This window comes from Rana temporaria, chromosome 9 (genome assembly GCF_905171775.1).
Source record: "Rana temporaria chromosome 9, aRanTem1.1, whole genome shotgun sequence".
In the NCBI taxonomy this organism is placed as follows: Eukaryota; Metazoa; Chordata; class Amphibia; order Anura; family Ranidae; genus Rana; species Rana temporaria.
This window is the reverse complement of record NC_053497.1, coordinates 58,897,905-58,909,407: the sequence shown is the minus strand read 5'-3', so window position 1 is coordinate 58,909,407 and position 11,503 is coordinate 58,897,905. Positions and strand designations below refer to the sequence as shown.

Here is an 11,503-nt window from a genome sequence, read left to right as displayed (position 1 = left end):
AGTTCATTTATAGGTGCATTTGATCTTCTGTTATGCTATCAAAATGTATTGTTTCCATTATCTCTCTTTCCTATTAGTACTATTGATTTCTATAAATGATTCATGGCAGGGACATGCAGTCAGGGGAGGCATGGCCTCACCTGCCATGAACATAACAGGGGGGGGGGGGGGTAGCCCAAGTCCTACCACACCACTGGTAACATTTTGGGCATCCTACGACCTATAGTCCTTGCCCAGCCTGTCAGAAGCTACATACAAAACGCCCAGTTTAACCACTTGCTTACTGGGCACTTAAACACCCCTCCTGCCCAGAGCAATTTTCAGCTTTCAGCACTCTCCCACTTTGAATGACAATTACTCAGTCATGCAACACTGTACCCAAATGATTTTTCTGTCCTTTTTTCCCACAAATAGAGCTTTCTTTTGGTGGTATTTGATCACCTCTGGGTTTTTTATTTTTTGCGCTATTAATGAAAAAAGACCGAAAATGTTGAAAAAAAATGATTTTTTCTTAGTTTCTGTGATAAAATTTTGCAAATTATTAATATTTCTTCATAAATTTTGGCCACAATGTATACTGCTACATGTCTTTGATAAAAATAACCACAAATTTTTGCAAATTATTTGGTCTGTGTGAAAGTTGGGCACTGATGAGGCGGCACAGATGTGCACTGACTAATTGCACAGCTGTGCACTGATGAGGCGGCACAGATGGGCACTGATTGGCACAGGTGGGCACTCAGGTGGCACTGATGAGGCGGCACAGATGAGGCGGCACAGATGAGCACTGATTGGCGGCACAGGTGGGCACTGATTGGCGGCACAGGTGGGCACTGATTGGCGGCACAGGTGGGCACTGATGAGGTGGCACAGTTGGGCACTGCACAGATTAGCACAGGTGGACACAGATCCCTATGGGCACTGGGATGGCACTGTATTGTTATATTGACACTTTGTAACACTGTGACAATGTAACACTCACTGACAGATCGTTCTCCCTCCTCACACGCTGTCTCTGTGTGAGGCGGCAATGAGAGATGATTTCATATGTTTACATTTGAGATCATCTCTCATTGGCCGCACAGATCGCATAGAAAACGGCCACTCTGATTGGCCGTTCACTGCGATTTGTGATTGGCTGTGTCCAAGGGACACGGGCAGCACAGAATTTCCCCGCTGCGCGCTCGGGGAACGAGCAAAGGGGAGGACGTCAAATGACGTCGTCCTGGATTTTCAGGTCCGCGCTGAAGCCGTCATTCGGCTATAGTGCGGGCCTCAAGTAGTTAAATATAAGCTGGGACACTCTGTAGCAGACTGAGAGGATGAGCTCACAGTGCCTCTCCTTACTTCTTTTCAGAGGCACTGAGCTTAATGGACAGCTTGGAGTCTTGGACCAATGGTAAAGTACCATTAGCCTCAGCTGTCCAATAAAAATGCTGCAGTAGAGGCATGCCTCTCATAGAAGGGGAATGTGTCTAAAAGACATATGCTCCCTTCCAGCCCTCTTAACTAGAAGGAAATAACATGTGTTTATGGGTATAAGATTTACCCACCTCGAGGCACTGTACGCTACATATTCCTCTAGAGACATTGTTACTATTGTTAATCTGTGTGATGCCATGGTTTACAGGAGGATCCCTCTTTCAGGGTTCCGACATTTGCATACTAGACGATGCTCTCGTTTTAATTCTGCCTATGTCTACTTGCCATTTTTGTACCACTGTTCTGCTATTTTATTTTTCTAAAAGATCAATAAAAATGTTATTTAAAAAAAAAAAAAAAAAAAGATTTACCCACAATCCCATGTTTTTCTTACACAGTTAAGAGGGTGAATGAGAATCTGCTGCTGTTGAAAAGGTACAAGCTAAATCATATATTATTATGCTATTTGTTATAAGATAATAATTTATTTATTTACTGTGAAACTACTGATTGGAAGTTAGAACTTCAAACTTCAGTAATTTGTCCTTTAAGCCACCTGCTAGAGTACAGTTTTTGAAAATATAACAAATTACCTTAAAACAATATATAATAATTATTTGTATATTACTTACTTATGGTAATTAACCCCTTGCCACCCAGGCCACTTCTCTCCTACATGTAATAATCGTGATTTGTTTGCTAGAAAATTACTCAGAACCCCCAAACATTATATATATTGTTTTAGCAGACACCCTAGGGAATAAAATGGTGGTCGTTGCCGCACCAGCCACTGACCTCGCCGCACGTCCCTGATTCATGGAAATATTTGGTGGCCTTGATGAGGGGCTGTATGTATTTACCTCTCCTGTAAGCAAGTAGATAATTCCCAGGGCATGGTTCAAGATTCTCTCAGTCAGGCGCCTCTTTTCCTTTTTCATTTTGGTGTAAGTAAATGCTGCAAGCACAGAATTCTAAACAAAAAATGTGAGAGCGTTAGGTGAAGCCAGACATTCACTCAGATACAGGGCACACACACAAATCATTTTACTGTCAGTAAATTACATTCAGGAAATTTAGGCATTAGGTTTGGCTTTAAGGCGATACCCTTCACTGGCTACCTTAAAGAGCAACTCCTCTTTTGTTAAAGTTCACCCCCCCTGCAATATTCTGGGACACGTCACAGGTCCCAGAAGATTGCCCGACCATTCACAGTGTGCAGCACAACTCCCACATGTGCAGTGCACTCCTGGTTGTGAAGCCACAGCCGGACGCCCACAGTTAGAATGTCAGCGTCGCGGAAAGAAGGGGGAGAGGAGTGAGGCTTCGTGAGCCTGCATCCCTGGGACAGGTGAGTGTCTGATTATTAAAAGTCAGCAGCTACACTTTTTGTAGCTGCTGACTTTTAAATGGGTGGAACTCCACTTTAAGATTCCTCTTGATGATCTATGTACATTGCAAAGATTTTAACAAACTTTCTAGCAGATTCCTACCTTTTGTTGTTCTGAAGGAAGGGGGGGGGGGGGGGAGAGAGAGAGAGAGGGGGGGAGGGGGAGAGAGAGAGAGAGAGGGGGGGGAGGGGGAGAGAGAGAGAGAGAGGGGGAGGGGGAGAGAGAGAGGGAGGGAGGGGGAGAGAGAGACCGGAAAAGAACAAATACAAGTTAATTAATTGCTTTAACATACCATTTAATTCCAAATATATTACATTTCTAGATTTCTGGGCCAAACGACAAACTTTAAAGTGGTTCTAAACTCAATTGCCCAGATTCACAAAGCACTTACGTCGACGTATAACAAGTTACGCCAACGTAAGTGCAAATGTGCGGCGTCGTATCTGTGCGCCAGACCCACAAACAGATATACGCTAAAAAACAGGCTACACCCCACCGACGTAGCTTGCTTACGCCGGCGTAGGGTGGGCGCACATTTAGGCTGGGTGCATGGTGCCGCTCCCATTGATTAGCCGTTCAAACATGCAAATGAGGGAAATACGGCGATTCACAAACGTATGTGCGCCCGACGCAGGCTACGCGTAAGTTGTACGTCTGGCGTAAAGTTATTCCCTATAAAGGAGGTGCAACCCAGCAGCAGACCTGCAAAGGTCTGCACCAGGGAACACAAGCCGACGTATTTTACGTTGGACGTGTGTCTGGCTTGGCGTAGGTTACGTTCACGCTGTACGCAGTGATCCGGCGTAGTTTAGGCAGTTGTTCCGACGTGGTTGTGAGCAGGCACAGGGGGATGCGTCCACGTCACGGCGCATGCGCAGTTCGTGATACGTATCTGTCTGGCGCTCGGCCCAGCATTTGCATGGGGTCACACCTCATTTGCATGGGTCACACACACTTCCACCTACGCCGACGTACGCCTTCGAAACCCACGCCATGCTGGCGCAGCGTTGGGAGCACTGGCTTGCTGAATTCCATGATTGCCTCTCTGCGATGCGTTGGCGTAGCGTACAGTGGTTACTCTACGGAGGCGTAATGTGCGCCGTGCTCTCTGTGAATCTGGGCCTAAATGTTTTTGTACTGTAATGCATTCCCTGCATTAAGGTAAAAAATCCCCCCCCCCCCCCAAAAAACAAACAAACACCCACCTGATTCCTCTCACCGCTCCAGCTCCGTACTGGCTGAAGCCCTGCTATACTCTATTTCTGGTTTCACAGGCATCAGCAGGAGCCATAGGATCCTGTTGCTGTCAGTGAAACTCCTTTAAGGAGGGAACAAGGATGTGATTTGCCTATGATGTGTGTATCTATGTATGCACACAGCCCGGTTTCGAAACGCATGCATATGAGTGGCTACTTAGAGTACGTTGCTTGCTGAGGGGGGACTTGGAAGAAGGAGAAGACAGCGCGGGTGAGGTAAATGCCAAAGAGGAGGTAAGGGATTGCTCTGTGCATGATTATTGCACTGGGCAGGTAAGTATAATATATTTTTTAATGGAAAAAAAAAATTGTCTTTAAAGTGGAGGTCCGCCTAAAAAAAAAAAAGAAGAAATGTTAAAAGCCAGCAGCTACAAATACTTCAGCTGCTGTCTTTTAATATATGGACCAGGGCGCCCGCGATGTCAGCAGCCAAAGGCGATCAGTCGCTCGGTTCTCGGCAGCTGCCGCCGCCATCCTCGTGAAGGAATCAGGAAGTGAAGCCTTGCAGCTTCACTTCCTGGTTCCCTACTGCGCATGCGCATCCTCACTGGTCCCTGCTGTCTTCTGTGACCTGTGTGTCTCCCAAAAGACAGCGGGGGAGGACAGTGTAGGCCAGGAAGTGGCGTAGGTCACCGCGGTGATCTGTGCCAGGAAGTGGGAGCAAATACCTGTATTACACAGGTATCTGCTGCCTCCTCCCCCCTGAAAGGTACCAAATGTGATTAAATTTTTGGGTGGAACTCCACTTTAATAGCACAAAATAATAGATAGAGAGAGATATATAATCTATAGATGGAGACATATATATATATAAAAAAAAAAAAAAAAAAAAAGAAAGAGAGAGAGAGAGAGAGAGAGAGAGAGAGAGAGAGAGAGAGAGAGAGAGAGAGAGAGAGAGAGAGAGAGAGAGAGAGAGAGAGAGAGAGAGAGAGAGAGAGAGAGAGAGAGAGAGAGAGAGAGAGAGAGAGAGAGAGAGAGAGAGAGAGAGAGAGAGAGAGAGAGAGAGAGAGAGAGAGAGAGAGAGAGAGAGAGAGAGAGAGAGAGAGAGAGAGAGAGAGAGAGAGAGAGAGAGAGAGAGAGAATATATATATATATATATAATTATATTGTGTCTGAATTGAGGTTGATGACTTACAAACTATAAACAAAAAATACATACTTTTTATTTCAACTCCCGCCACCTTCCCATTGAAAGAATCATCTTTTCTTTGTAATAAAAAATATTAAGTACGTTTTGGAAACGAGAATGAGAAAATATAAAAATAACGTTACAAATGATGTGTGTGTGGCTGGAATAATAAAATAATACTGACCTGGATGTCCTGGTACATTCTGGTCATGATTTTATAATAATTACATATATTAATATATTACATATATTAAAATTATTATAATTTTTTTTAGACATATTCGTATCCGTAACATGTAGAAAATATATCTACTTGGTGTAACAAAAACAAAAAAAAACAAATTTGATTCCAGCTGCAATTTTAACAGCGAGGGACAATTACAAATGCACATGTGGTTCAAAACAATCAATTTTTTTTTTTTTTGTCTGTGTTTTATTATTTTATTGTCTTGTAATATAAAAATATCTATGTACCGCAAAAAAAAAAAAAAACAACATTTTTGCAATACTACAAATGCACAACATAAAACACAGTACTGGATAACTCAACATGTTAAAAAAGAACACAAAATACAATTTAAATACCCAGTAAATATCCTGTTTGCTTGCTAAATATTTACAGAAACACAAATTTCTTCTTTTATTTTGGCAATTTAATTTAAATTATGTATTCATTACGTTAAATTCATTTCTACAACTCTCAAAACATATAAATCAAGGTTCTAATAAAGGTTATAGCTATGACAATAATATGAAAGAATGGAATAAAACAACTTCTAGGTAGCATGATGCAGTGCATGCAGAAATGAAAGCTGCTAGATTGTCCCTGAAAAGTACTAGTGAGAATCATTGGTAACATTAGATGTCTAAGCACAATATTTGAAGCATCACTTTGTAGGAGCGCACATACAAATACATAAACTATACAGTACATAAGGCTCTTCTAACAAAGCAGTTCAGCCCATACCTTGCAGTCAAATAGGGTTTTAAAAGGAAGTGATGTTGTGTGCAATGTTCCCTGGGATTCTGGGATGTGTAGTAGTCTAGGCTCATGTAGCTAGGACAAAGATGCACCAAGCGGACTGCAATTCCCAGTGTCCCCTGAACCGTGTGTCTCTGAGCAAGGGGGGGACCAATCATGGCTTGGAGCAGAATCAGGCATCCTTTGTAACTTCACATGCTGATGACTCTGTAGCCATTTATTGTACTGGATAGTTATATTTTTATTATATATATATATAATTTTGTCATGAAGAATAAACATGCATTTCATTTTCTGTGTCATATAGCATGTAAGCAGAATCTTTGGCATGTAAAGAAATTAAAACATGTCTCAATGGGGTAGATTCAGGGAGGGGGGCGCAATCATACGGCGGCGCAGCATATCGTATTTACGCTACGCCGCCGTAACTTACAGGAGCAAGTGCTGCATTCACAAAGCACTTGCTCCGTAAGTTGCGGCGGCATAGCGTAAATGGGGCCGGCGTAAGCGCGCGTAATTCAAATGTGGAAGGGGGGACGTGTTTTATGTAAATGTATGATGACCTGACGTGATTGACGTTTTGTACGGACGGCGCATGCGCCATCCGTGTACATATCCCAGTGTGCATTGCTTCCAAGTACGGCGCAACGACGTATTGGTTTTGACGTGAACATAAATTACGTCCAGCCCTATTCGCGAACGACTTACGCAAACAACGTAAATAATTCAAATTTCGAAGCGGGAACGACGTCCATACTTAACATTGGCTGCGCCTCTTAATAGCAGGAGCAACCTTACACAGAAAAAGCCTTTACGGGGAGCTGCGGTGGCTCAACGCGATTGGCACTGCGCTGATAAGCCATTCACCTCTGCAGCTAGGGGTTCGGATCCCGGTCTCGGCTACATGTGAATTGAGTTTGGTGGTCTCAGCCCGGCTCCCGGTGGGTGTGCTATGCAAGGTAAGCCTGCGCTTAGTACGCCCACCTCCCTCCCACAAAAACCACCACACTTACACGCACTAGAAATTGGGTTAACATGCACGCACTTTGACCACGCCGTCTCTAAAAAAGAGAGGCGAAGGACTAACGGGGCTGGTTGAGCGGGCAAAATCCTATAGGGAGTCCCTCTGCCCTGTTGGGCTTCAAAGCGGAGCAGGTAGGGCGGCTGTGTGGGAGGACCCCCTCACACACCCGCCATTGCCACCCGGGGCATGGAGAAAGGTGGCAGATTGCCTCTGGGGGAGGCCTGCCTGCAGTCCAGCTCCTCTCTCGAGTACACGCACAAAAATACACTAAAAAAAAAAAAAGCCTTTATGCAAACAACGTAAAAAACTACGCCGGGCGCACGTACGTTTGTGAATCGGCGTATCTAGGTAATTTGCATATTCTACGCCTAGCGGCCAACGTAATATTGCACACAATTCTACGCCGCCGCATTCAAGTTACGTCGGCGGAGGAAGCCTATTTTTTTAGCGTATCTGCCTTTGAGAATCGGCGTAACGATACGCGGGTGCGGATTTCAAATTACGGCGGCGTATCTGGAGATACGCCGCCGTAAAAGGTACGTGAATCTACCCCAATGTTATTATGCAATCATTGTGTGATTCGATCAAAAAAAAAAAGAAAAATCTAAATGAACAACCATCTAATTGGCATAATGTTTCTTCTGAACGATTAAAGCAATAATAGGCGCAAAAAAAAAAAAAAAAAACTTCCCCCTTGCAATGTCATAATAAAGATGGCAAAATGTCTATTACACCAATCCACTCCAAAACACTGAAACTGGGTTGCTGCAGCTTAACCACTCCAGCCCCGGAAAGTTTTACCCACTTTCTGACCTGGCCATTTTTTATGATACAGCACTGCGCCATTTGCAATGACTTCAGCAGCGCATGCGCATCGGGGATTCTCGGCTGAAAGCCCGGCAGACACCGGGAGTGACAACATCGCGGCTCCAGCCACTCACAGCACTGCTGTGATACCCGGAAGACACGCCGAGGCAAAATGTCATCTCCCTTGGCGTGGACCGGCTGAGATACCGACGCCTCATACTAAGGTAAGTATTTCATAATGAGCTAGTATGCAGTGCATACTAGCTCATTATGCCTTTTGCCTTACAGGTATACCAAAAGAAAAGGAAAAATGTCAGCAGGTATACAACCGCTTTAATGATTTTCATCAGATTAGCATGTAAGCATATTATTATCCTTTAATATGGTTAAAACCACAGAGCAGCACAAGTACTTAGTCACTGGTCTAATTAAGACTATTTAATCTCATTTTTGCATTTTGCAAATTTGATATCTCAAATCGCATCTCAAATCGTACCAGTGTGAACCATAATAGAAACATGATCGATCAATCATAACAAATTCTAGTAGTAACATGATAAACAATGTAACACATGATAAACGATGTAACCAGCAAAAATGCATAATAGGTATACATGGTAGATCAATAAATATGTTAAAGTGCATGATAGAGACATGACTGATCGATCCTGGAAAATTCTAATAATAGCATGATAAACAATGTAACACATGATAAACACTGTGATCAGCAGTAGTTAGTAATTATGTTAAAATGCATAATAGAAACATGATCGATCGGTCATGACAAATTCTAATAGTAACATGATAAACAAATGTAACACATGATAAACGATGTAACCAGCAAAAATGCATGATAGTTCACATTATTAGGGATGGAGACTTGTGTGCCGGACGGCCACAGTCTCATTTAACCACTTAACGACCGCCTCACGACGATATACGTCGGCAGAATGGCACGGCTGGGCAGATCGACGTACCGGCACGTCGTTTACATCTACCCAGCCGTGGGTCGCGGGCGTGCACCCGGTCCAAAGCTCCGGGACCGCGAGACCCACGATCGCTCCCCGGAACTGAAGAACGGGGAGAGCCGCGTGTAAACATGGCTTCCCCGTGCTTCACTGTGGCGGCTGCATCGATCGTGTCATCCCCTTTATAGGGAGACACGATCGATGACATCACTCCTACAGCCACACATAACCCCTTCAGCGCCCCCTTGTGGTTAACTCCCAAACTGCAACTGTTATTTTCACAATAAACAATGCAATTTAAATGCATTTTTTGCTGTGAAAATGACAATGGTCCCAAAAATGTGTCAAAATTGTCCGAAAGTGTCCGCCATAATGTCGCAGTCACGAAAAAAATTGCCGATCGCCGCCATTAGTAGTAAGAAAAAAAAAAATTATGAAAATGCAATAAAACTATCCCCTATTTTGTAAACGCTCTAAATTTTGCGCAAACCAACCAATAAACGCTTATTGCGATTTTTTTTTACCAAAAATAGGTAGAAGAATACGTATCGGCTTAAACTGAGGAAAAAAAAAGTTTTTTCCCTGAGGGCTTTCACACTGAGGTGATGCGCTGGCGGGATAGAAAAAAATCTCCTGCCAGCAGCATCTTTGGAGCGGTGAGAGGAGCGGCGTGTATACCGCTCCTTCCCATTTAAAACAATGGGAAACCGCAGCAATAGGTGAAAGGGGCATTAGAAAGCGCTCCCTAGGAGCACACTTAACCCTTTGATCACCCCTGTTAACCCATTCCCTGCCAGTGCCTTTTATACAGTGGCAGTGCATTTTTTTTTAGCGCTAAAAGTGCAAATCGCCTCTCCTCTAACTCCAGTGTAAAAGCCAGAGGGCTTTCACACTGGAGCGGTGCGCTGGCAGGATGCTAAAACAAGTCTTGCAAGCAGCATCTTTGAGGTTCTGAAATCATTGGACAGCGTGGGGTTTTTAACCCTTTTTTCGCCGCTAGCGGGGGTTAAAAGCACCCCGCTAGCAGCCAAAAAGCGCCGCTAAAACTACGGTAAAGTGCTTTACCGCCGACACCCCAGTGCCTCAGTGTGAAAGGGCCCTTGGTGTCAGATTTGTCCACCACAATGTCGCAGTCACGCAAAAAAAAAAAAAAAAGCTGAGCACCGCCATTATTAGTAAAAACAATAATAAAAAATGGCCATAAATCTAAAAAAAAGAACATCAATTTTATCTGGGTACAGTGTCGCACAACCGTGCAGTTGTCAGTTAAAACAACGCAGTGCTATATCGCAAAAAATGGCCTGGTCAGGAAGGGGGTAAAACCTTCCGGGGCTGAAGTGGTTAAAAGTTAGCAGCTACAGTATTTTTTCTGAAGGACCAAGAAGCTCCGCTTTAAATTCTTGCCGACCAGCCGCTGTCATTGTACATCGGCTCGGGAACGCTAGATCTTGGGTATGTGTGCCCGCCGGCCACCCGCGATCATTCTCCGCAGTGACAGATCCTGTCTTTTGGCTATGCAGGAAGATGGATCTGTGCGTTTCCCCAGGCAGCCCTTCCCACATACAGTTAGAATACACCTGCAGTGAACACATTTAACCCCTTGATCGCCCCTGATGTTAACCCCTTCCCTGCCAGTGTCATTAGTACAATAACAGTGCATATTTTTAGCACTAATTACGGCAATAATGTCACTGGTTCCCAAAAATGTGTCAAAAATGTCAGTTAGGTGTCCGATCTGTCTGCTGCAATGTCGCAGACCTGCTAAAAAAAACAAAAAAAGACAAAAAATTGCAGATCACTGCCATAACTATTAAAAAAAAATAATAATAATAATAATAATAATAAAAATGCCATAAATCTATTCCCTATTTTGTAGACGCTAAAGCTTTTTCGCAAACCAATAAATATACGCTTATTGCGATTTTTTACCCAAAGTATGCAGAAGAATACATATTGGCCTAAACTGATGATTTTTGGGGGGTGGGAATATTTATTATAAGAAAAAGTAAAAAAATATAGTTTTTTTTTCAAAATTTTCGCTATTTTTTTTGTTTATAAAGCAAAAAATTAAAAACGCAGAGGTGATCAAATACCACCAAAAGAAATCTCTATTTTTGGGAAAAAAGGATGTCAATTTTGTTCTGGGACAACGTTGCACGACTGCGCAATTGTCAGTTAAAGCGACGTAATGCTGTATCGCAAAAAATGGGCTGGTCATTAAGGGGGAAAATCTTCGGGTCCTTAAGTGGTTAAAGTCCATGTGCTGAGAGGCCGCAATAAATGTCTGTACTGGGAGCGCACGTCCTGCGCGCTCCTATCACAGTCACTGGCAGGGACCAGAAAGCTGCCAATGCATACTTGCGATCGTGAGCTTTCCGATCATATGACAGCCAATCACAGAGGTCACATGCCCCCGAATGCCCACCTCCCGGTGACTTGTCGTTAAGGTTCCCCTATCCAGATGGTTCCTGTAAGGACTGCGCAGGCGAAATCCTTGCCGACGGAAATCTCTGAACCTCGGCCGGCA

At 43.8% G+C, this 11,503-nt stretch overlaps 1 protein-coding gene across 4 annotated transcripts in view; it reads right to left on the bottom strand.

The window, feature by feature from the left end:
* The window catches only part of LOC120913576 (zinc finger protein 614-like), a 47,446-nt gene that overhangs the window by 34,781 nt on the left and 1,162 nt on the right, over positions 1-11,503 (bottom strand). The window contains exons 1-2 of one of the 4 annotated variants that reach the window (XM_040323608.1): positions 6,163-6,341; positions 2,283-2,393 (exon numbers count right to left, since the gene is read on the bottom strand). In XM_040323608.1, coding sequence (XP_040179542.1) covers positions 2,283-2,360 — 78 coding nt within the window. In that variant the 5' untranslated portion in view covers positions 2,361-2,393; positions 6,163-6,341. Of the gene's footprint in view, positions 1-2,282; positions 2,394-6,162; positions 6,342-11,503 lie in introns of those variants that run through there. The other 3 variants (XM_040323609.1, XM_040323606.1, XM_040323607.1) reach the window with 3 other exon arrangements.